General features: G+C 37.9%; 2 protein-coding genes across 2 annotated transcripts in view; one reads left to right on the top strand and one right to left on the bottom strand.

Moving 5' to 3' along the window:
• LOC124138817 (probable E3 ubiquitin-protein ligase RNF144A) overlaps nucleotides 1–2,598 on the bottom strand; it is a 49,920-nt gene extending 47,322 nt beyond the window's left edge. The window contains exon 1 of the mRNA XM_046505699.2: nucleotides 2,462–2,598. The gene's annotated coding sequence lies outside the window, so the exon portion shown is untranslated. The remainder of the gene's footprint in view (nucleotides 1–2,461) is intronic.
• A 188-nt stretch (nucleotides 2,599–2,786) lies between these two features.
• On the top strand, nucleotides 2,787–24,130 carry LOC124138816 (protein DEK-like). The gene is made up of 12 exons (XM_046505697.2): nucleotides 2,787–2,901; nucleotides 4,294–4,528; nucleotides 7,306–7,461; nucleotides 7,855–7,931; nucleotides 8,671–8,765; nucleotides 13,465–13,607; nucleotides 14,875–15,101; nucleotides 17,456–17,597; nucleotides 19,658–19,728; nucleotides 20,103–20,186; nucleotides 21,543–21,611; nucleotides 22,343–24,130. The coding sequence occupies exons 1-12, from the start codon at nucleotides 2,860–2,862 to the stop codon at nucleotides 22,352–22,354; spliced, it is 1,353 nt and encodes a 450-aa protein (XP_046361653.1). The 5' UTR covers nucleotides 2,787–2,859; the 3' UTR covers nucleotides 22,355–24,130.
• The last annotated feature ends 104 nt before the right edge of the window (nucleotides 24,131–24,234 follow it).

The raw sequence follows: 24,234 nt of genomic DNA, 5'->3' as shown, positions 1-24,234 counted from the left end.
ATATACATGTACACTGACTTCGGTTGGATTGGTCATACAAACAATGTTACACTATATTTAGTACTTATTACAAGTATTTATCACAATTTACCACAGGAATGTTACATGTCACATTGTGAAGGTTCTCTACAAACAACTGAAGCTGTTATTTGTGTTTGTCCAGCGATCGCAGGTAATGAGTTGGGCAAGTCAGGCAAGTCTGGATCTGATTTTCCACATCCTCAATCCACCAATATGAATGCCTTTAGTAGTTTCAAGGCCTTTTTTCAATGATGACACTTTTAAAAGCTAAAATGCCAATTATGTCCTTTCTTATTGACTCATACATGTTATAAGGGTATTCTTACTTTCTTTCATTGTCTGAATAGGTCCATTTGTACATCCAAATACATATTAAAATGTCCACCTCCACACACCAGTGTTTCAAATCAAATAAGCTTCATGGATGGAGTTACGGGTCAAACTTTTGTTACACCATCACACATCATTAGAGAAACATTAACTGTAGTGTCAATATATGGAGGTTCTTGTAATATCTGTGTTACTAAAAACATATCAGTAAAATGTTAAACAGTGGCACATCTTCATATTCACATAAAAAACAACTTTTAAAAATTAGCTAAAATAAAATGCACTAGGGTGTGATGAATGACGGAATTATGATGTATTCTGTCTAAATAAATACCAGAATATCATGTATATCACTAGGATTTAAAATTTTTGTGATTTCAGTTTCAAGAGAATATTTACCTATCTGACAATCTAACATAACACATGGAGCGTGTCAGACATCATGATCATGATATTTCCACACCAGTGATCTTGCAATTCACTCTTGTGGGTTAAGTACCAGTGCGACACATTTTTGGTTACAAGCCAGCTATTGAGTGTGATCTGTCAACATGGACAAGATCTGTTAGATTTACTGGATGATACTGCAAATGAATAAAGTCTTATTGACAGCTTGACCCATGATTGACCCATGTGAATAATATCTCATATACACCTTGAAACAAAGATATCCAACATTATTTTCAGTTTCCGGAATCAAAATGAAGAAATTTTCTGGACTCCTTTCTATTATACATATATCATGAAAAGACAATTAAAGAAAACAAATCTTAAAGTATTTTTATTTCAGAGACAAAATGTAAGTCCACCATTTGAACTTCTTTTTCTTAGAAGAACTACACTTTACTTTTTTGGATTTCAGTTAGAACTGGGTGGAGGATTGAACACACATGGCCACATCAACGCTAGGCTAATGTGTTAATCTAACCAGCCAACACTTACCACAGTAACATGGTCACTGTCACAAATAAATAGTGTTGTTTACCAAATGATCACCACCTGATTGTTTACATTTATGAGCATGCATAGAAAAAACGAAACTTGATAAAAATTGTATGGATTTTCCTCAAATTACAAATTTACATTAGATTAATTCGTTACAGCCAGCTAATTGATATATAGTAACCTGTTTACATCAACAAAATCTTGTCATTCACTTTTCAGAGGATTGTAATGCTTTTCAATTGCATACAGAGATTTACAGACTGAAATCTGCTTGACATGGCACTTGCCTTCATCATGTTCATGCAGACATAAAATAAACAACACGATGTGACTCAAACAATGTTAACTAATGATGACAAATGGATCAATAAATCAGAGATGGAGAACATGTTTGTAATTGTAAATGTCAAATTGAAGTTGAACACATGCAAACATCATGTTATAGGTTAGTTGGACCATGTTGGTTCATACTTTCAATATCACAACAAAAATCATGGCTGATTTGTTTAGCAAGGTTTTATCTTGGGGCAGGAAAGTCATGCATACTGGCAATACTGACAGAAACAAACACATTTATTATTTTGGCCTTTATTTCTTTCTCAAAATATGAAGAGTCAAAATAAGTTTAGGTCGACTATGGCTGTGACATTTTGTCAAACAGACTTTACTATCATGCGAGATGTAACTTAACTTGAAACATCTTCAATCATGAAAAGTGATAATATAAAGACAGTACGACACAGACCAAAATATGTGAAACAATATTTTCTATTTGTTCTTCAGATACCTTTAACATTAGACTTGTGCTAGTGAGCTAGTGCAAAGTTACATCCCTGTTATTTAAAACATGACTTTTGTTCCTTTGGAAGTAGTTTTTGACAGCATGTTTGGTTAAAACGTGTGTTGTCATTATTTTGATGTTTGCCAGTCATGACATTAACCTGTGGAAATTCGAGACAGCAAATCTATCTTATACTACACATACCTTCATATCTCTTTATTGGACAAAACCGATATTAATTAATCATACAGGCATGGTCTTACTTTGATCACTAACTGTCATCGACAAAATTATAAGTACTGTTTCGTGACATTATCAACATCTGAAAATAACATTTGCCATTACATTTTGGATACACGTATATGTCATAATGTTACAACTTACCCTCAGGTACTTGAAATTATATATTCCAGTAAAAAGAATTCCATTGTATTCTCATGTTGGTTGAAATATCGCAATATTAGGCCTGGTTAACATTTCGTTTCATCGGACTCGACACCTTCTTTTCAGTGTTTGGGCTGTGGGAATCTCGTTCTGGCGAGATTTGGCAAAACATGCCATATCATCATAAAAATAGCAACTAATCGCTTTATATCCTTGACTTACGACAATGATATGTGGAAAATATGATTTAATATATATTTAAAACAATAATTGTAAAATAAAACAAAAATTATTATGCTGTGACCTTGACCTTTAGGGTGGGTAAATTGTAAACTTGGTGCCCATTGGTTGATTTCAATTTGTACGCCATTTTGCCGCCATTTCAGTCGAAAATCGTAATGTCTGACACCGAAAAAACCGATGTTGCCCCTCAAAAGGAGGTATTAAATGGGCTTGTCTTCAAGTGCATTTTATTTTATACAAATATGTGAATACAGAAACCGAATTTGGTATAATATGCCATGGTGGTTTCTGAGATATCGTTAGTTAAAATCGACACATTGCCACACGCCGTCAACACGTTGTTTTTATTTTCAACACATTATTTTGGAGAACTACGCATGTTATCTTATGTAGCAAGACGATCAGTTTCGTATGTCAGGAAACGAGGAACCATTACTTGATGTTATTATTACGCGTTGATCTGAATTAAGTTGCCTTTTCTGTTTTGTTTTGGCGTCGATAGGATTTTAAACCAAGCGACATGAATTGATCTGTATTGTTCATAGGAATGATGCACGAACACTATATATCATTAGAATCTAGAAACAATTAACCCGCCAAGTGTTTCTACAAAGCTCAAGCTTTTCGAAAATTTGTACATAAAACTATGACATAGTCTGTTGTTTACTTCTTTGAACAAAATTTGGAGCTGGTGTAAACTCCATTTTGCAAGTTGCTGATGCTTTTTAACACTCATCTTTTGTCATGCCAGTCTCCTACAGGTTGTTTATGAGAGAAGATTAATATTTTGCTGTGAGCTTTTACTATTTGTAGGTATCTGATTGTAATGTGATGATTGTGTATAAAATATTGTGTGAAAAAGTAAACAATTAATGCACAAACACTGCATGAAGGGAATGTTGATCACTATTTTGGCACACAATAAAAAAGATTGAAGGTTAGGGGACAAGCTCCTCTAGTTCAGGAAAATGCCAATTTTTAATAAAAATTATGAGTTTTATGGGAACTGTAGTTTGTATTCCAAGATATAAAAGGGCTAGTAAGTACCATATATGTGATGCAAATCGATCACTAAAGACATGTGCATGCAATCTGAAAAGGTTACATTCGTGTTATACCATTGGTTTTTAAAATTTTCTATGCATATTTACACCTAAGTGACTACAAATTAACTGGGATATGGTGATTTATTTTGTGTATGTTATGCATAGCTTATATGGCGCTCTATGATGTTTGTTAAGGTTAGGCTTGACAGGGTTAAAGGTATATTGATGCATGAAAGTATGTTTCATTTGTATAATACTTAGATTATGTTGATTATGTTAATCTGACGCATGGAAATTACTGCTTTCTGAGAACTGCAAGGACTTGCAAGCTTAATCATTAATAATAAATGATTTGGGTAATTATGTTCAGATTTTAAACAAAGTTGCACACCAGCTGAGACCGTTGGTCTTTGAAACCAGTTATGTTCTATGTTCAAGTTTATCAACAGTTGATATAGAAACATTTTTGTCATGGTTTTGTCCCTAGACTAGAATTTTGCTTGGGAATGTTATGTGTGAGACATATTGTTTCCTCTCTCACAGAAGGAAGATGTAGAAGAAGAGGCTGATAAGTTGAAAGACGAAGAAGAAATGGACGAACTTGAAGATTCAAAAGAATTAGAAGAAACTGACACAAAAGAAGAGGAAGAGGAAGAAATGGAAGAAAAACCTGAATCAAAGCCTGAGCCAGTGGAAGCATCCCCCAAGAAGTCTCCAAAGAAGAGAAAAAAGGTGGAAAAAGAAGAAGAAGATGATGAAGAAGAGGAAGAACTGCCATGTAAGCTATAATACTTTTTTTCACTTTTGTTACAAACTACAAGTGAGAATGGGGGATTAAGAACTTGCAGCATCCACAGGGATATGGACATTGAAAAGATTTCATAGGCAAACCATTTGTTAAAATCTGCTTGTCCAGATTTGAATGTTTCTGGTTTTTATAGACCAGGCCCCTATTCAACATAGTGATCTGAGCACTACGATTGTCGCAAGTCAGTGTAAAAGTATGAGTTTTCAGTGTTTCTGTTCTCCGGAGTATTCCGGATATTGACGGGGGCTTGTAAATTTGAGGGTTGACGGCCCCCGTGTCCAGCAGAAATGTCCATTAAAAAAAGCCTGTCATATCCTGTTAATTACTGTAAACATTAAATCACTCAATTTTCTATAACTTTCTATTAGCAATCCTGGTGCTAAAAACAATGCATAATTTGAGCCAATAATAAAATAATTGTCCATCACTGCGACAGTGATGTTTTGGGTTTTTATGTGATCTACAAACATCAATAACTTCATATACGCTGTTGTAAAGAAGCTAGATTATCCGAAAGCATACTTGACATTATGTTAAAATGGCATCAGAAGATGTCTGTGATTGGTTGACATGATAATGACATCACAGAGATAACCAATGGTGACCGCGCTAGGAGTGATTTTGGAAGATTCAAAAGTACTATCGCTGGCCTTGGTACTATTAGTTTTGAGCAAATCCAGACACCACTTATTTAGCACCCGTAACCCTCACTGTTCCAGTCGGGACGATAACTGGAATAAAATGTTAAAAGCGGCGTTAAATCCAACTCACTCACTCACTCACTCACTCACTCACTCCAGTCGGGACGGTCGGGTAGCCTAGTGGTTAAAGTGTTTGCTGGTCACGCCAAAGACTCAGGTTTGATTTCCGACATGGGTACATTTTGTGAAGCCCATTTCTGGTGTACCCTGCCATGATATTCCTGGAATATTGCTAAAAGCGTCGTAAAACCATACTCAGTCATTGTTCCAGTCAGCAGTGTACCAACTGAACGTGGGTTTGCCTACAGAGTTGTGTTCATGCTGCTTCTCCCAAAACACCTCAATCAAAGTCGTCGGGACAAGCTGATGGTATTAAATATGCAGGCCAATGAGCCCAACTCTCATACCCTTGCTGTTGCATATTAACTCCTTCTGAAATAAAAAAACCCCCGAAAACTCTGAATCAACACATTACAATGTTTCTATATCAATTTTAATATCCTCCTGTACCTTATTTTCAAACAGTTAAGAGGACATTGCTGATAATAGTGAATCAGAACTTAAATTTGTGTTCATACCAGTAGTGGATGTCTTCATCAGCAGAATGATCTCTATTGCCTCGTCTATAAACTTCCGTTGCACTCGAGTGACGTCACCTGTTGTTGAACACCTAATTGTTTTGTTACTTTCGCGAGGTTTCCATGAATGAATTATTAGCGATCTGGGACTGGCAAATACCGATATTTTGGTTTGCTAGCAGCCCACATGACCGGCAGATAAAATGCCACCAGAAACACTGGGTTTGATTGTCTTGGTGCTAAGCTTGTATGTTGAGACTATTTCTGTTAAGTCTGGATCTGGACCGGAGGTACAACTCAAAATTCTTTTCAACAAGTTGCACCCCAGGGATGTTTGTATTGTTAAGGGAAGACTAACAAATAAACTAATCACATGAATCAGAAGTTTGACTTTCCAAACTCCATGCTATCACTCCACTACAATGCAAAGAATACATGAACTAAGATTAATACTGTCTTGAACATGTTTAAGTGGCATATTAGAAGCTGTATTTCAATGAAGACGCAGTTGATACGATTTCAACTTCTTCGTACTTTTCAAGCAAGTGATAAACATGATAAAGGTACCAGCATCTGTACCCAAATGTCGCATTTAGAGAAGAAAGAAATTAAAATCCCTAAGCCACCCTTTGTCTTCAGTGGAAACTCATTGGACAACAGAAATGAAATATTTAACTTGTTTGACCATGCTGACAGACTTACCAGAGGTCATTCAAGTCAGGTATATTTTTACAACCCAGACAATGAAAATGCTGGTGAATTCTTCTTACTGAACTAAGAAATTATCAGACTTTTACAATGTTTTTAGCTAAAACAACAGTCTATACATTCCATCTTTAGAAGTTATTCTGAAAAGTTTACTGGAGCTTGAATGGTAATAACATCTTATCTTGGCACTCCTGAAGGTCTACAAGCATTCAGGATACCTTTAACATTGGACAAACTGACATGGGCTTGTGCAAATTTCTATCCCTGTGTTTCAGGCCATAGAAACTCAGCATTGGATATGGAAGCCGAGTGGCTCAATGACACCTTGAAAATTTTGTTTGAGATGTTTCAACTTGTTAGAAATAGCATCTGCCCAGAAAGGGGAAAGTTGGGGATTTGATCCCTGGCCGTGTCATACCATGAGATGTTTAAAGATTGAACTTGTTGTTACCCTGCCTGGCTTTCGGCATTAAGGGGCTGAAACAAGTACTGGTCGGCTCGGAGTCATCATGCTGTGTCTGAGTGGGGTATTCATGTAAAACTGCAGCATGGTATCTCAGTGGGCTAGCACTTTAAAATCGGCATAAGTCTGGACTAGTACAAGAAACTAGCCACACGCACCGCACCACACCACACTACACTGTGTGACACACGTCGCTATATAAGTGCAAAAACTTTAGACTTGATGTTAAACTCCATTTCAACTCAACTTTTAACATGATAGAAGTACTTGAAATGATTTTTTTTGATTGGCTTCTAGTGGGATTGTTGGAGAGGCCTGTAGTGATTGAATCTGGGAAGAGAGAGAAGAAGAAAGTGGAAAGGTTGGCGATGACCATGACCTTTGCCCCTCAGCACAGGAAGAAGGTTGATGTGCCTGAAGGAAGTGGTGCCAAGCTTGGAGAATGCCCTAGAAGTAAGTGCTGCAGACTCAATAACTTCAATATAGGATTACACTTTTACGTGTAGCCTACTTCAACATGATCAAGTAATAACATACTCATTCATTAATTTAAATCATTTTGATCTCTGATGTACTTATGCTTGCTTACTTCAAATGTGATGTAAAGATGTCATTTATACAAAGTCGGTTTGGACATTTTGGAATTTATACACGATAGTTTGATAATCATGTTTTAAATAAGACAAGGTTTCTGATCGGTTCATTTTCAAGGACATTGATGGTGTTGACTGATTGTCAACCAACTTGTTCTGTAGATGATTTTCAAATTTGATAGCGATACAGAAGGATGTCCAATGTTATTTGTCTCCACTGAAATTCCTGTAAGATTTACTGTATTCTTTTCAGTTGAATTCAAAATTGCACACTTGAAAGCAGATGACTTGAAGACGTTACATCGAATAGTTTTTGGAAAGAAAGGAACCGTGAGTATTTCTACAGCAACATTCTTGCTGCTCTGCGAATGTTAGCAAACAGGTCTCTCAGGTGTTGTATACAATAACAGTGAGGACGGACATTTCACCCCTCTTATTTGTCAGCTATATTCTAGCATGTGTTGTAACTATGATAATACAATCCTGTCAATAGGCCCCTTGGGGAATCTGGATTAGAATTGGTCCCCAGCAACCTATGTTTGTTATAAGACGTGACAAAGGATCAAGTGGTCATGATCAGGACATGGTTGATAGTGTGTCAACATGCCCCAGCAGCACGGATTCATGCTCATAGTGATATATATATATTAGTAATTGAATTGTCTGCTCCAGACTCCACTACTTACAGATTGCAATCATACAGCTGGAATATTGCATAGTTCAGCGTTAAACATCAAACAAGCCCTGTCAACAGGTTATCTTGACCTAAACAAGTGATTATGATACTATATTGAAAATATCTGTGGAGATTCAGAGTCAGAATAGAGCTTCATTCTTGTTGTCAAAGTTAAATAAAATGGGGATTCGATGTAGCATTGTAGCCTGATGGCATTGAATGTTGTCCAAGCTATCGAACACTGCTTTGTTCTGCCCAGATTAAATTTTTGTAGGCCTTTATTTTTATGATAGCTGAAATATTGCATTCTGTGGCATTAAATAAAATAAAATAAACTTAATTTTAAAAAGGTATCGAATAAAGTTTTGTTAAAGATGTACAGTTTTGTTTCAGTCACAAGAAGTCAAAAAGAATCTTCGACAGTTTTGTGGGTTTTCCTTTTCAAAAGAAGACAAGGAGTATGACAAGAGAGTTGCTATCATTGGCAAGTAAGAGATATTTTTACTGGTGCAGAGATTGGAATGTGTGTTGTTTTCAAGAGGGCCACAGGGCAGTGTTTAGGTGCCACTGTGACCTTTTTATCCCCTCGGAGGGTGGGGGTTAGTCATCATCTAGTCTGTCTTGTCTGTATTTCGTTTCCGAGCATATCATGAAAACGTGGAAGATTTTTCATCCAAACTTGGCAGATGTATTAACCAGAGACCGAAGTGGCGCCTTTTGCCATAGTGGGAGCCGAAGTGGGAGATTTGTCATCTTCTGATGACTCTTGTTATCCTCTTGTTAATAAAGTTGGCAGGGGATATTGAAATGGGTTCCGTGCATCCCAAAATCGTTTCCGGAGCATAATTCAGAAACTGTTAAATATTTCTCTACGAAACTTTGCATGCCTATCAGACTCAAGCTGAACTGGTGCCTTTTGCTATTTAGGAATTTAAGAAATTTTTAGTTTTTACGTTTCCATGGCAACAAGTTGGACTTAGGTTCTATAAGGGTAGTGTTCATTTCCGGAGCATTAACTCAATACCCATTCAATACTTTCTAACAAAACTTTGCATGTTTACCAGACACATACTGAATTGGTGCCTTTTTTACATTTCCATGGCAACAAGTTGGATTTAAGTTTTAATATAGGGTGGGTTCACTTATGGAGTATAACAAATAGACTATTAAATATTTCCTTGTCAAACATTGCATGTCTATATATAAAGCGTATACTAAACTTGTGCCATTTGATATTAAGGTGTTTTAGAAATGTTTATTTCATAATTTCCATTGCAGCTATTTTGACATGGGCTAAGAGAATTATTGGGTCAGTTACCTGGTTTGGGACCATAACATGTTAAAATGGGCGGGGGATATAGATGCATCATTGTCTATACGCTTGAGACTTTTTGATTTACAGATTTGATACAACTGCAATAATCATACAAATATAAAGTAGATCTAATTATACTACTCAAAAGAAGTTAAAGACCGCCTGATTTTGTCATATGACTAAAGTTAATCTGTCAATGCTGGTGGGTATTGCAACTTCCAATTATGGGTGTTCTTTAACATGTTTTTAAACCCCGTGAAGATCCGGGTTAGAATAGGTCTTCAGCAACCCATGCTTGCCGTAAAAAGCGACTCTGCTTGTCGTAAGAGGCTCGGGATCGGGTGGTCAGGCTCGCTGCCTTGATTGATGTCATGTTTTGATGTCATCATATCCCAATTGCGTGGATCGATGCTCATGATATCAATCACTGGATTGTCTGAACCAGACTCTATTATTTACAGACTGCCGTCATACAGTTGGAATATTGCTGAGTGCGGTGTTAAACAACAACAACTGTAACATGTTTTGAGTTGCATGTTAGCTGTTTACATAGTAATTGATCAAATACATCGTATGTTGTGTCTCATTCTCAATAAGATCAGATATGTTACGTCAATACCATACCTTTCTCTGTGTTATGATCTGAGGACATCTCATAAGAAGGTGAAATCAGGTAAACCCTGAACCAACATTGATTGCCCAGTCTAAGTAGGATACATGGATTCTTGAGCCAATCAGATGTCAGCTTTCTGAAACCATTTCGGTTTCTTTTCTTTACAAACCTTAATTTGGAAATTTTCATTTGTACACATGAAAACCCACACATTACACATATTTTCATAGTTACTGTTAGTGGCATGGTGCTCAGGACAATGACAGGACAAGGTGTATAAAGTATATTTCTACTTTCTGAATTTATCATTTTAGTTCGTGTTAGTGTTACTGAAATCAGATATGCTGGCTTGAATGCTTTGCTCGCTTGTACCAAGAATTTAGAAGCCTCGATGCTGATTAGCTGATCAGAAACTTTCAGCTGAAGCAGTCTCCACTGGAGGTATCATCAAATCGTTGCACAGAGGAATCATATCAGAGTAAAAGATCTGAGTATAATGAGATTGGTAGACTCCGGACACAGCTATCCTCTTTCACTTCTAACGTTATTAGTTCTTAATTTTTCCACCCAACTCCTACTGAATAAGAAGAGGTTTCCTGAATCCAGAGCTTCAAATAGCTGACTAAAATGAAGATCGAGAGATTACAATGTGTGAATACATGTCATGCTGTCAATCACTTTATTCAGCGAAATATAGCGAGACAAGCCCTGCTCATTCTATTATCAGACAGTCAGGAAACATTAGTCTGTATGTGGGCCAGACACATGACGCAAAATAATTGCTTGGTTAACCAATGAAATGCCACTGAATTACTTGCAATTTATTCCAAGTTAAACTCAAAATGACCACAGGGACTATATGGACCTACTCAGAGGTTGATTTTCGGTCCCAGGTCTTCAATAAATGACAGTAAAAGTTCCCAATTAAAATTTTTTAAATCCCAATACCTCAGAATTTATAAAAATTAGAACATTAAAAAATCAAATTTTGAACAATATCAATGTGCCTGCCAGTGCCAAAAGCACTTAAATTGAATCCTAGGTAAATCCCTGGACCACTCATGACTGATGTGCTTCTATGATGTTTGTTGAATCCAGTAAATGGCAGTGGTTTCATTGCTACTTTATATGACAACTGGACGTTACCTGGGTCTGTCTAGTTTCCAGTGCAGGGGAGTCTTAGTGATAGGTTTTGTTGGGCCAAGGCATGAGTAAGGGGGGTCCCTGGCTGATGACATGTGACGGGGAATTCAGTATTGGACTGAAGAGCATCATCCATTGAACTTTGAGTGTACTTCTGAAATGATGTTGCTTATAATATGAAATGAAACAAGTGAATTGACATTAGTTGTGTCTGAACAACACACTTAAGTGGCATTTGAGAAACTGTACTATCAATGAAGGCTTAGTAGACTTGTAGATTTCAACTTGTTCATTCTTTTCAAGCAAAAGTTACAGCATCTGTTTGTGATTGTCGCATTGAAAGAATAAATGTGACGTGCCATCTACAATTTTGATAACAGCCCCCAAACCTGTGAAGATCCGGCTTGACGTCTTCAGCAACCCATGCTTGCCGTAATAGTCGACTATGCTTGTCACTAGAGGCGAGTAAGGGGATTGGGTAGTCAGACACACTGACTTCGTTGATGCATGTCACTGTATCCCAATTGTGTGGATTGATGCTCATGATGTCAGTCACTAAATTGTCTGGTCCACAGTCAATTATTTACAGACCAACGTCATATTGCTGAGTGAGGTGTTAAATAACAAATGAAGAACAAAAGATATATAGAATACTTAACGAGCTCCCTTGTAATATCAATTTTATGAAACGAGTGAATAGTTATGGTATTTGACGAGCGAAAGCAGGTCTTTCTAACTGGAATACTGTTAAAAGCGGCGTTAAACCCAACTCACTCACTCACTCACTCACTCACTCACTCACTCACTCACTCACTCACTCACTCACTCACTCACTCACTCACTCACTCACTCACTCACTCACTCACTCACCTATATGATCCACAACGTAGTCCAATTGAGTTTAACAGAATAAGACTTCAAACACATAAAACGTTGACACTCATTAATTTAATACCATACAACGGTCCACCTTTAGAATTCCGGTGTCCGTTCCATAAAGTTATGGTAGCGCTAAGGTTATCCTAACTCACATACACATAATTAATAAAATAATGGAATATATTATTCCTGATAAAAAAAATAGTTTCAGATACAATTGTTGCCGATCCTTGCATTAAAAATCCTATAAAGTTATATCATTGGGTGTGTCTTGACCGAATCACCGGTCGATTCCAAGAAAACGTGTGTACAGCTGACTGCTGTTTCCGGCTTAGTTTACGAGAAAATACACAAGGTAATATTAATCCCTAGATATAAAACAATGCCTAGCAGAACAATAAATACTATTTAAACGGTAAATAAACATGTCTGGTGATTTTTTAGCTCAAATTTCGAATTTGTACTGACAAAGTTTCTCATCACCCGTTCGTTTGGCGGTCTTCGCTGAAAGGGTACGGTGTAAACTTTTTCTGCGCATAATATTCAAATTTCTTTTTTTTCCAAAATTTTGGACCCGCTAGAGGGGGGTGCGCATTATACATGGGTGCGCACTATACTCAAGAAAATACGACTTACAACTGTCGTTGCGCTACACTACGATCGCCTTGTGGAACTGGGCCCTGCACCACAAAGTTTACAATCACCTCAAAATACTCTATAACGTAATTTGTGGAATTTTGTTGCAAGATCCACAATACCATGTGACGTCAGCCTCGCAATGGGGTTGCTCGGGTTATTGAGTGTGCATAAACTCCTCTCAGTGATCTATCATCCCCTCATGCAATGCCGTTGAATAAGCCAAGAGATGATGAGAGCTTTCAATGTTTGTTAGTGGAACTTGTTCCTGCAGTAAATAAGCACACGCTTTGCTATTACACAATGTGTAATACAGCAGTGTGTCTATTAAACAGGTGATCTTTTCACGGGCAAGTAATAACAGCCCAAGGACTCACAATGTAAATTATATGCACTCATTCTCAAATTAAGGAAATGGTAAACCCTGATCTTGTTTCCTGTACAGTATCGATGTTTAAGTGATTTGAGGATCTTGTAGAGATTGGTTTGACTGAAGATGTAAGAATATTATTTGAAGAATCGAATTAACAATCGTCTCTGGCTTATCCTCCATGGGTAAGATGTCCTTGATTATTTTCCAAGTGTGATGGTTTGGTTTCAGGTTAACGCTCCCAGTGTTGAAGACAATCTGTGAGGTGCTTGACCTGGAGAGGTCAGGAGTCAAGGATGACGTGGTCCAGAGGGTTATGGACTTCCTCATGCACCCATCGGACTCTGGCAGGAAAGTACCGGAGCCCAAAAAACGTACAGTGCTTAATTTTTGTATTGCACACCCCTATAGAGATGTCAGACAGAATACATATCTCCAGTATCACATGCTTGTTGGAGAGCTGTCTATCATTATGTGTAATTGTATGTCATGGATTGTTGCTGATACCTGATGCATATACTAGGGTTGAGTATTGGCAAAGAATATTGTATTGCAATCGAGACGAATGTATTGTGAAATATTTGGAGCCAAAGTGTTTGACAGTGATTGACGCTGCTTGTATGTGGGGATCCTTTTTTCTACATACTATAACTAAAGTAAATACTACTTAGCACGGTCAGTAGCTGTCATTACGGATACAGGGGATACAACATGAGAGAAATATCACTTCTATGTTTCCACTGTTTTGTCAATTAATTTTGAAGTGAAACATAATTTGAACATATCGTTTGAAAAACATATTGCAGTATTCTGGTATTCAGGTAATACCATACTGTCTACCCAGTAAGATCCGTGTTAGAATAGGTCTTCAGCAACCCATGCTTGTCATAAGAGGTGACCAACAGGATTGGGTGGTCAGGCTCGCTCACTTGGTTTGATGCATGTCATCGTATCCCAATAGACCGCCGTGGGCTAGTGATAGTGTTTGCCCAGAGGGCAGAAGATCTGGGAGTTCGATCCCCGCCCGCATCATACCAAAAGACGTTAAAAGATGGTACTTGTAGTTACCTTGCATGGCACTCTGCATTAAGGGGCTAAGTATACTAACTGTGTCCCATTGTGTGAAACCCCAGTTTCCACCCTTGCCGAACTAGGCTTGAATTTCTTGGCTCAATCGTAGCACCACCAGTGACTATTACAAGTTATGTCCTGTCTATGTCCCTCCTGCTGACTCCTCAGATTCCACATTTGATATCACTTGCATTTACTTCAAACACCCAGTCAAGACAATATAATCAAGATCTATATTGTTGTAAAACAGTTCTTACTTCTCAAGGTCCATCAAATCATGTGAACATCTTGATTAAAAACATGAAAAGATTTGAAAAAATTGACGCTAAGTTGATGTAACTCCATAGTTCTGTGGATGTAACTTTCATCCTAGTTCGGCAAGTTCGGCAAGGGTAGAAACTGGACTTTCATAGTTAGTTAACTCGCTTGCCTTGGAAAGATGACTGTCTGGGTGTAGTAATCATGTTAAACTTAGCATGGTATCTCAGTGGGCTCCCATTTAGTGTTTGCACACAACGGTTTAAGCAGATGTTATATGCTTTGTTTTCTAAATGTTGATTGGTGTTTTAGGGGGTCGGGCATCGAAGGAGAGGCGAGACAAGGGAGTGAAACGGAAGCGAGCAGAAAAGAAAGAGGGCAAGAAGAAAAAGAAGAAAACATCAAAAGAAGACGTGGAGTCTGAGAATGAGGAGGATGAGGATGAAGATGACGAGGAGCCTGAGGAAAATGATAAGGATGATGACGATGATGCAGATGAAGATGGGGATGTAGAAGAGGAGGAAGAGAGCGAGGAAGAGGTACTTAGGGTTGAAATGTGGAATTTATTTGTTTGTCAGAATTTGTAATTTCTTGAACCTTTTGACTGCTTTACCTGTAAATGGTTTTGAAAATGTTAGGGGTTTAAATAAAGTCCCTGCTATTCAAAAGAAAAGACATGATGTCTTAATTAGATCAATGCAAAAAAAATTCATTTTGTATGAAATCCTGTATTTGGGCTGCATTTGAACAAAACTAATCTTCAGAATTTTCAACGGAGGTCCTATTCACTGTCAACCACACATTACTAGTTGTCAAGACAATAGGACCGCCGATCAACATGTCACTCTTTCCTGTGTGCTAGATTCAGCTTTTCAACTGAGTTTTATTTCGAGAACATAGGGTTATGTAGTCACACTAGATAATTAAAATTAAGATAATTAGTTGTTTATCTATTGTTTACTGATTCAACACTTTAGAAAAGATAATTATTAACTGATACTCAAGAAAATATTAGTGGTTGCTGGTGTGTGTGTGAGTCCAAGATGGTGTCCTCGGTCTCTCCTCCAGCCTGTAAATCATGGGAAGTTCATCATTACGGGGGATTCCCATCCGACTTGCTGGGAATTCTGAGACACCTACACAGTAGAGACTCACTGTGAGTCATGCACATCCCTACCTTCAACAAGCTTTATGACTCCATCAAGAAGGGTAGGAGGAAGACAGCAGACGTCATTTTTCACCCTCTATTGCTACTCCAGCTGAAACACTATCTGGATAGGGAACGCCTAAGACTCCTACTGCATCCGTGACAATTCAGGCCAAACCTATGGATCTTCAAGAACAGATGTTTTTACACACAGAAGACAACGATGGAATCAATGTTGATTCTCATCTGATGACCTTATCCACTGAGGTGGAATGGTTGAAACAACACCAATGGGAACAAGCCAAGAGAAGTTCACACGATAACCAGGTAATGATCGCAGCTGCTATGGACCCAGAGACAACAGGTCATTTTTCCAGGTCCGCTCAGGAGCAGTCCCTGGTCAGTCGAGGTGATGTTTATGTCTCAACTCAAGCTCATCATTGAACACATGTAACACATATTTCGTAATATGCCTCTGACCACCAGCAGGAATGGGTACCTGGTTCAAAGTCTTTGGAACACTTTTGAAAAGAACCTTCACATATGCTGCCTAGAATTAGGGCAATATTCTATGCTCCCAGGAATTGGAAAACCCAACTATCTCCTCTTAGCAACGGACAACACCACAGTAGTAGCTTACATTCAGAAGCAATGAGGAAGCAAGTCGAGCTCACTCATGATGGAGACTGCATGATTGTTTGCCGTGGCAGACTCCATCAGTTGCTGGATTGAAGTGAGACATATTCCATCTGTCAGCCTTGCTCACCATGTGGATAGTGACAACAGAATGGTCATTACATCCAGAAGCCTTCAACTTTATAACGTCACTGTAGGATACCTCACATCTGCATCTCTTTGCAACTTGTCTAAACAACCATCTTCCAGTCTACGTAAGCCCAGTACCAAGTAGAAGCCCTATTGATGGCTTGGAATGGCCGGTTTGCCTAAGCGTTCTCTCCATGGACTCTACTAGACAAAGTGATCTGGGTAATAGCTCCTTTGTGGCAAAGCAGAGCATGGTTTCCCAGACTGTAGCCACTACTCATGAGAAAACACAATCCTTCTTCCTATAAGATGAGATCGCCTACGTCAATACAAGTCAGACATGTTTCACAGCAATCTACCTGTGCCTCATCTGACCGCTTGGAAACTATCTTGGAGAAATGCAAGCTGCAGCCGAGGCAAGGAGATTGTCTTCATCCCTCTCCTCATACTGCCTGTTTTGCATGTTGGTAAAAATGACTACTGACAGATTCTTACAGTACTAACAGGTCTGATGGCATCTCAGTTTGGCTAGCACTATGAAACCGGACTAGTTCATGCAGACACATACATACAGATATGCATGTCGCAATATAAGTGCAATAATCTTGGCAGCACCGTTAAAGCCTATTGCAACTCAGCTCTAAAAACTCTGGTCTAAGGGAGACAACTCATATCAAATTCACACATTGTTGAGATGCTGGTGTTTGACCAAGTATGTGTAATGGCATTGTAATTTCTCATGTCACTTAATATTTTCAGTGATCAAAATTGAGCTTGATATCAAGCGGTCCATGTGATATATGTTAAGAGGATTTTATTAGATCAATTCTGGTCCTTTATTGCCCCAATATGACTGCCAAGAAGTGCATACAAGTGAATCTTAAGCCATGATAATTTAATTCTTAGGTTTCCAACCCTGCTTACAGCCCACTCACTCATCATACATGTCTGCTAATTCAGTCTACTTGTGATTGTTTTCAGGTTCCTAAAAAGAAAAAGGCAAAGTTGGAAACACCCAAAAAGCCTAAAGAAGAGAAAAGAGAGAAGAAGGAAAATGACAAGAAGGAGAAGAAAGAGAAGGCAGCCAAGAAAGCAGAGAAGAAAGAATCAAAGAAGAAGAAAGGTGAGAATGTGTACACTGAAAACCATAACCGTGATCAGTGTGCTTCCCAAGGCAAAAAGCATCTTGATTTTGGCCAATGAAAGTAGAAACATGGATCTGTGGGCTTATGTTATAGGCCTTTGTCCATCCAACCAATTAGCATTGCACTAAAAGTATCTTTTTTTCTCTAATCTATTGAACATATCAATGTCATTTTAACACAAATTCCCCTTGCTTCAGTTGACAGCCTACTTGCTATTCCCTTATCGTTCATCAGTTATCGCCGCCTCCGTGGTCTAGTGGTAGAGCATCCGCCCGGAGAGCAGAAGGTCCGGGGTTCGATCCCCGGCCGTGTCATACCAAAAGACATTAAAAGATGGTACTTGTTGTTACCCTGTCTGGCATTCGACATTAAGGGGCTAAAACAAGGACAGGTCGGCTCGGAGTCAGTATACTGTGTCTGAGTGGGGTATTCATGTTAAACTGCGGCATGGTATCTCAGTGAGCTAGCACTATAAATCGGCATCAATCCGGACTAGTACAAGCAGCCACACACACACACACACACGTGCATGCACATCGCTATATAAGTGCAATAATCTTGGACGCGACGTTAAACCCACCTCCATCAGTTATCATTTCGTTTCCAGAGCACAACTTGAAAACTGTTCCATATTTTTCAAAAATAAATTGTCAGATATATCAAACACATCCTGAAGTGGTGCCTTTTGCCATTTACAGATTTGGGGCATTTTTCCTTTTTCTTGATTTCCATGGAAACAGTTTGGACTTAGTCTCAAAATGGGGGGATGGATTTTGTTTCCAGAGCACAACTTGAAAACCGTGAAAGACTTTTCTTCCAAACCTGGTACATGTATGAACCAAGGGCTGAAGTGGTGCCTTTTTTCTATTTGAAGACTTTTCAAAATTTTCCATGGCAACAAGTTTGACTTTGACTCTATGGTGACTCTCTTAGTGGTATTGGGGACTCAGGGGGCCCAGTCGTCTAAGGCGCCAGGAATCGCTGTGCAGAGTTGCGTACCTTGGGCACGCCAGAAACCTGTGATTGTGGGTTTGAATCCCGGTTCGCCACAATTATGTTTCTAGGTTTGTCAGCACTGTATCTGTGCAAGTGGGTTTCACCGAAGTGGTAAATGTCCGAGACCTGCATCACTTCGGGCTTTCCTCCCACATTTAGCTGACACGTCGCAATATAACAAATAGTGTTAAAAGCGGTGTTAAACCCAACTCACTCACTCACTCACTCATAGTGGTGTGTTTGTCCAGACGTATCTCTGAAACTACTGTGTACTCTTTCTTGAAACTATGCACACACAAAGACCAGATTGTCAACTGGTGCCTTTTGTTATTAAGGGATTTTTAGAATTTATTTTTTCTCGGTTTGTTGTTTTGGTTTTACTTTGACTGTCCATATGGGTTTGAACCTGCATAAACTGAGATTTTCTGAAAGGATATTCAACTCACCAGACAAAGCAAACAGTTGAATAAGCTTTGGGCGACTTTTGGGAACGTTTATGGTCAACATAATTAAAAAGGTCAATCATCATACAAAATAAATCTATGATTGACTGTGTGTATTACTTAATTTTATGAGCTCTTGAACCCATGGCTGCCATCATTTCAAGTACACAGAAGTAGTAGCTATTTATTGCATCTTCTCCATCACTATCTAGTTTTGTGTATTGTAGGTTTCACCTCCTCATTGAATCTCTACCCCTCAACTTCCTGGGGAAATGGCAGTGTATTCCAGCAATAGAAATTGGCACTAGTCCTACAGTCATTGCCAAGCTACCCAATAGTTAAGGTACCATAAGGACTAGTAGAAATTTGCAAATTATATTTGCAAAGTGTTTTGCTATATGTTAGTTTCTATCGTTGTATTCCCTCTAACAACATTTCACTGTGGCCTTGTATATTGTCCTATTCTTAGCTCTCCCTCTGTATTGGCCCTATCAGTTGACACAGCTGGTAATAGGTAAACATGTGAGACACTGTTTCAATTAGATCAGTTCTGTTGTTGTGTATATCTGCAGTGTCATTATAGTATGGTTTCTTTACAGTTGAATCAGAATCGGACGAGGAGGATTCAGAAGACGAAACATTAGCATCAAAGAAAACAGGACCACCAAATGTAAGTTTTCCTCTATAGTAAACATTTAGTGCACAGAATTATTTAGGATTCTGAAATTATTGTCCTTGGCTAGCAAATTCGTAAATATTGCTATCTTGTTCAACAGAATTCTAATGTTCTCATTTCAAGGGCATTTTAACATTGTATTGTAACATTGCAATCAATGTAAAATTTTATCATTAAATCCCATTTCACCTCACCATGGTAGAATGGAGGTAAACATACTGTATTCAATACACTGCTGGTTTACCTGTAGATTTAACGACACCAAGTTTAGAATTTGAAACTCCACACTTCTCTACTATATGAAAACACAGTATGTTATCTCCTAATTTATCCCATTTTGATTCCAATACTTTTCTTTCTTTTCGCAGAATGATGAATTGCGTGATGTTGTTAAGAAAATTTTAGATGGTGCCAATTTGGAGGAGGTGACGATGAAAACAGTTGTAAAACAGGTGAGCGAAATAGTTTAGGATACCAGATGGAAGTGTCCTATCTTTATGTGAAAATGAATGAAAATATTCTGTCATGTTGTGCAGTTAAAGAGACTTGATTCTAGACTGGTTTACTGGGTTTTTTAAACTCAAAATTGACCGCCTCCGTGGTCTAGTGGTAGAGCGTCCCCAGCCGCGTCATACCAAAAGACGTTAAAAGATGGTACTTGTTGTTACCCTGTCTGGCGCTGGGCATTAAGGGGCTAAAACAAGGACTGGTCGGCTTGAAGTCAGTATACTGTGTCTGAGTGGAGTATTCATGTTAAACTGCGGCATGGTATCTCAGTGAGCTAGCACTATAAATCGACATCAGTCCGGACTAGTACAAGCAGTCACACACACACATATGTGCATGCACATCACTATATAAGTGCAATAATCTTGGACGCGACGTTAAACCCCATTTCACCTCACCTTAACTCAAAATAATCGCCATCTTGTTTCAATCTGGGGGAAAGTAAATGTTCACTGAGCTTCATATTGTAATATCAGACTTGACAACGCATGGGTGTTAGGCCGGCTGCAATCCACTGTGCTGAGGTATACGACCCTTAGTCATCGGATTTCCTGACTTGGACTCTGTTCATAGTGGTGTTTGTTCGGATCACATCTCTTAAACTAATAGGTGTTCTTTCATGAAACTTTACACACACAAAGACCAGGGGGAAGAGAATTTATGGATGTTTACTTCTTTGTTATGAGGGACACAGCGTTTCGGAGTACATGCTTACTCCTTCATCGTGGCCTGAGATGTCAGCTGCCTTTTGCTATTTATGAATTCTTTTAATGTATATTTTTTCTGTTGATTTTTTACTCTAATTCATAGTGGTGTGTACCTGACATAGGATACCAAGTTCTGAATCCCAATTCCGTGGTCTTGTTTTGAGCTCAATAACTGCTCTTGTATACGGAGAGACAGATTAGATAGAAATTCTCTCATCAAGTTGGACTTAAAGTAACAGTCAGATGATTTGTTCTTTCGAATTTGTGGGAGCTGTGTGGATTTGTCATCTTCTGATGACTCATGTTTACAGACCGTTGCCATATTGCTGGAATATTGCGGAGTGCGGCATTAAACAACACACAAACAAAATATGGCAGGGATGGAAATTAGCACTAACTGGGCAAGTCCTGACCAGTTTTGTTAAAAGTATTTTAGGGTCCAGTAGAATTTTGGAAGGATATTGCTATATGTTGTCACTATTCAAGCTAGTAGGTGTTTTTGGTTAATTTCCATCCCTGAATGAATAAAGCCTTGCTCCTGTGGAGCTTTGTTGCAAGATTTCATCAAGACCTTAACTCCTTGGTGTTTTTCAGGTTTATGCAAAGTATCCAGAATTTGATTTGTCAGACAAAAAAGAATTCATCAAAAACACAGTCAAACAGGTATTCCATTACTTCAGTTTGTGACTTGCTCTGATACTTCATGTCGACATGACCTGTGTTATACGCCAATAAGAAAAAGTGAAATAATTTATTTTTACCAAATTCATAATTTATCGTCAGTAATTTTGACTATTGATTGACCTTTCGAACTCAGTGACAGTGCAGTGATAGAAATTTAAGGGGGGACCTGGGGTCCTTCAAGTTTGCTGCAAAAGTATTTGTATCTATGGACCCCTGAATCTTAAATTGTTAACATTATGGCAATCACAAGGACCCCTTAATTTTCATTTTTAATTTAGATCACAGCATTGTCACATGTACAACCAGTTAATTGTCAATTTACGATCACTTACTTTAGCTAGTGATAGGAGGAAGTTTTACAGATTTTGAGGAGTTCGGGTAATAAAATGCAAGGGAAAGATGATTAATTTTCATTGTAACCATAAAGTCATGTTGGAAGTTACTTAATTAATACATTTTAAACCAAAATTATCCTAGATGTTCCTAATTGCCTCAATTTGTGATTGAAATCTCTGTTTAAAATAATTTAAAAGAAAATTAATAACTGTAATAGTACTGAGGATATGAATAAAGCTAGTTGTTTATTTTCTTTAAAGAAATATAGTAAATTAAAAATAAATAACATTTTCTTATACCTTTTGTTGATTCTTGCAACTCTGGACAATTTTTATAACTATTTTCAACCACAAATGAACTGATTTTGTTTTCAGCTTATATCATGAGAGCAGTGAGGAAGGACGTTGGTGAAATGGCAGCCAATCATAATGAAACGTACACACGCAGGAGGGCCGGACAATTCTGTGAAGACAGCAGCTCCATGAGTGTGTTGGAAATCATTGCATAACTGAGTAGGGCCGAACCACACTGACTCACCACTAGTGAATGTTGGAGCCTTCGGTAGATCCTTGTATAGACATTTATCATGGAACATGTCACCTAGATTTTATTTTTCATCATCACAATCTTAGCTTCATTTTGAATTTCCAGCTTTTACTCTCATCGATGCCACTATTATCACCCATTGTCGATTTTAATGTGTTTTATTGGAATTGTAATATATGTGATGATGATGATCATGTGCTTCAGCCACACCCATGGTTTTAATACGTTTCCAGGCAATGGGAGAGACTAGGTGTCTGTCTTGTTAATGTCGTCTGTTCCGATCTCATGGAGAACAAACAGTGCTTGCAATTGACACACTCCACCTTCAATTGACACTCATTGTGTGAAATTGACTCTCGTGAAGCTATTTTTTATGAATCTCATGTATCTTTTTAGTGTGATTCTTTACATGAAACAAATGATCTAAAAGCCAAAGGGTTTATTCCTAATCGTTAAGATTTGATTGATGAACAAAATCACATCTTTCATATACATTGTTAATTTGTATTTCCCATTTACCTTGTTACAGTTGTTGATTTCAAGCACTGTGAGAAATATACCAATACAAGTTGTAAAATTTACAAATAAGAAATGTGCCTCAGTGTGTTCCAAGCCTAAACCTGCTTACGGTGGTTAACTTGGTTAACCTCAAACCTCGGTGTAATCATTCATAAGGTCCTTTATAGCATGTATTTCCATGAATTAAGAATTAGACTGCACAAGTTCTGCTCAATTCCTTTTCTTTAGATTTGTTATGCTTGGTTTAGCAGTGAACCATGTTCAACGCAGGGCACTTAAAGGTAGCCATCAAGTGCTGCTTAATCGCAAACGAGGCTTATAAATATGTGCTGTTTAAGAACACAAGGTGTTCATGTATACAACTCAAAAGAAGATTCTTTCTTATTATTATAGTTATCTGTCATGCCGTGACAGATTAACAAGAGTAGTGTAAAAGAATCAGGTGGTTTTTTTTAACTTCTTTTGAGTAGTATTCAATGTGAAACAGTTTCCTGTGCGAAAAGGGCATTCCATTGTGGCATATTTAGGTCACATGTTATTTTAAGTCTTCTAGCCTTTTGGCATCACTTGATGATTACCTTTAACATATGTATACCTTAGTGGCAAGTGCAACAGGAATTTATACTCACAACATCAGAGTTATATCATCATCTTCTTGTTGAGTAGGGGTTGAATTATTGTGAATGATGGCACAGTACGGTTTGACTAGGATCATCTGAGGCTGAAGTTGGGCCACAATATGGGATTGATTGTATAGTTTTCTGGTATGTAGTGTTTAGTGTCTGTATGGTTTACTGCTGTCTTTGAAGCCAAGCTTTAATTACAGTATACCCGGTTTGTTAAACAGGTTCTGTCTCTTGGTCATTATCAAGAGTTTTGCTGAATATTCTCTTCATTGTGTAAGAGCTTCCCCTGTAGTCTAGTTCTTGTATCTGTCTAATATTTATTTTATTTTCTGTTAAATGAAATATAAGTAGCTAGGAATTTTCTACAAAATGAAGTCAATGCTTTAAAAGTTAACGACCAAACATGATCACGAAATAGAAACAAAATGTTGAAAACTCTGATGTTATGAAATAAAATGGTTTAAATTTTGAGAAATGTTTGTGTTAGTTTGTTGTTAAATGCCATATTCCCGTGTATGACAGATAAGGCTGTTTCAGATAATCCAGTGATATATTATGAGAAATGTCCTCGGGGT

This window comes from Haliotis rufescens, unplaced genomic scaffold (genome assembly GCF_023055435.1).
Source record: "Haliotis rufescens isolate VD_foot unplaced genomic scaffold, xgHalRufe1.0.p SCAF_2, whole genome shotgun sequence".
Lineage (NCBI taxonomy): Eukaryota > Metazoa > Mollusca > Gastropoda > Lepetellida > Haliotidae > Haliotis > Haliotis rufescens.
The sequence above is the reverse complement of the archived record's forward strand: the minus strand, read 5'-3'. Positions and strand labels throughout refer to the sequence as shown.

What these genes read in the sequence shown, in the direction of transcription:
- LOC124138816 (XM_046505697.2), top strand. Translation starts at nt 2,860, where the DNA reads ATGTCTGACACCGAAAAAACCGATGTTGCCCCTCAAAAGGAG. An exon ending in ATGTTGCCCCTCAAAAGGAG is followed by an intron (nt 2,902 to 4,293) that starts GTATTAAATGGG and finishes CCTCTCTCACAG; the next exon opens with AAGGAAGATGTAGAAGAAGA. An exon ending in AGAAAACAGGACCACCAAAT is followed by an intron (nt 19,729 to 20,102) that starts GTAAGTTTTCCT and finishes TTCTTTTCGCAG; the next exon opens with AATGATGAATTGCGTGATGT.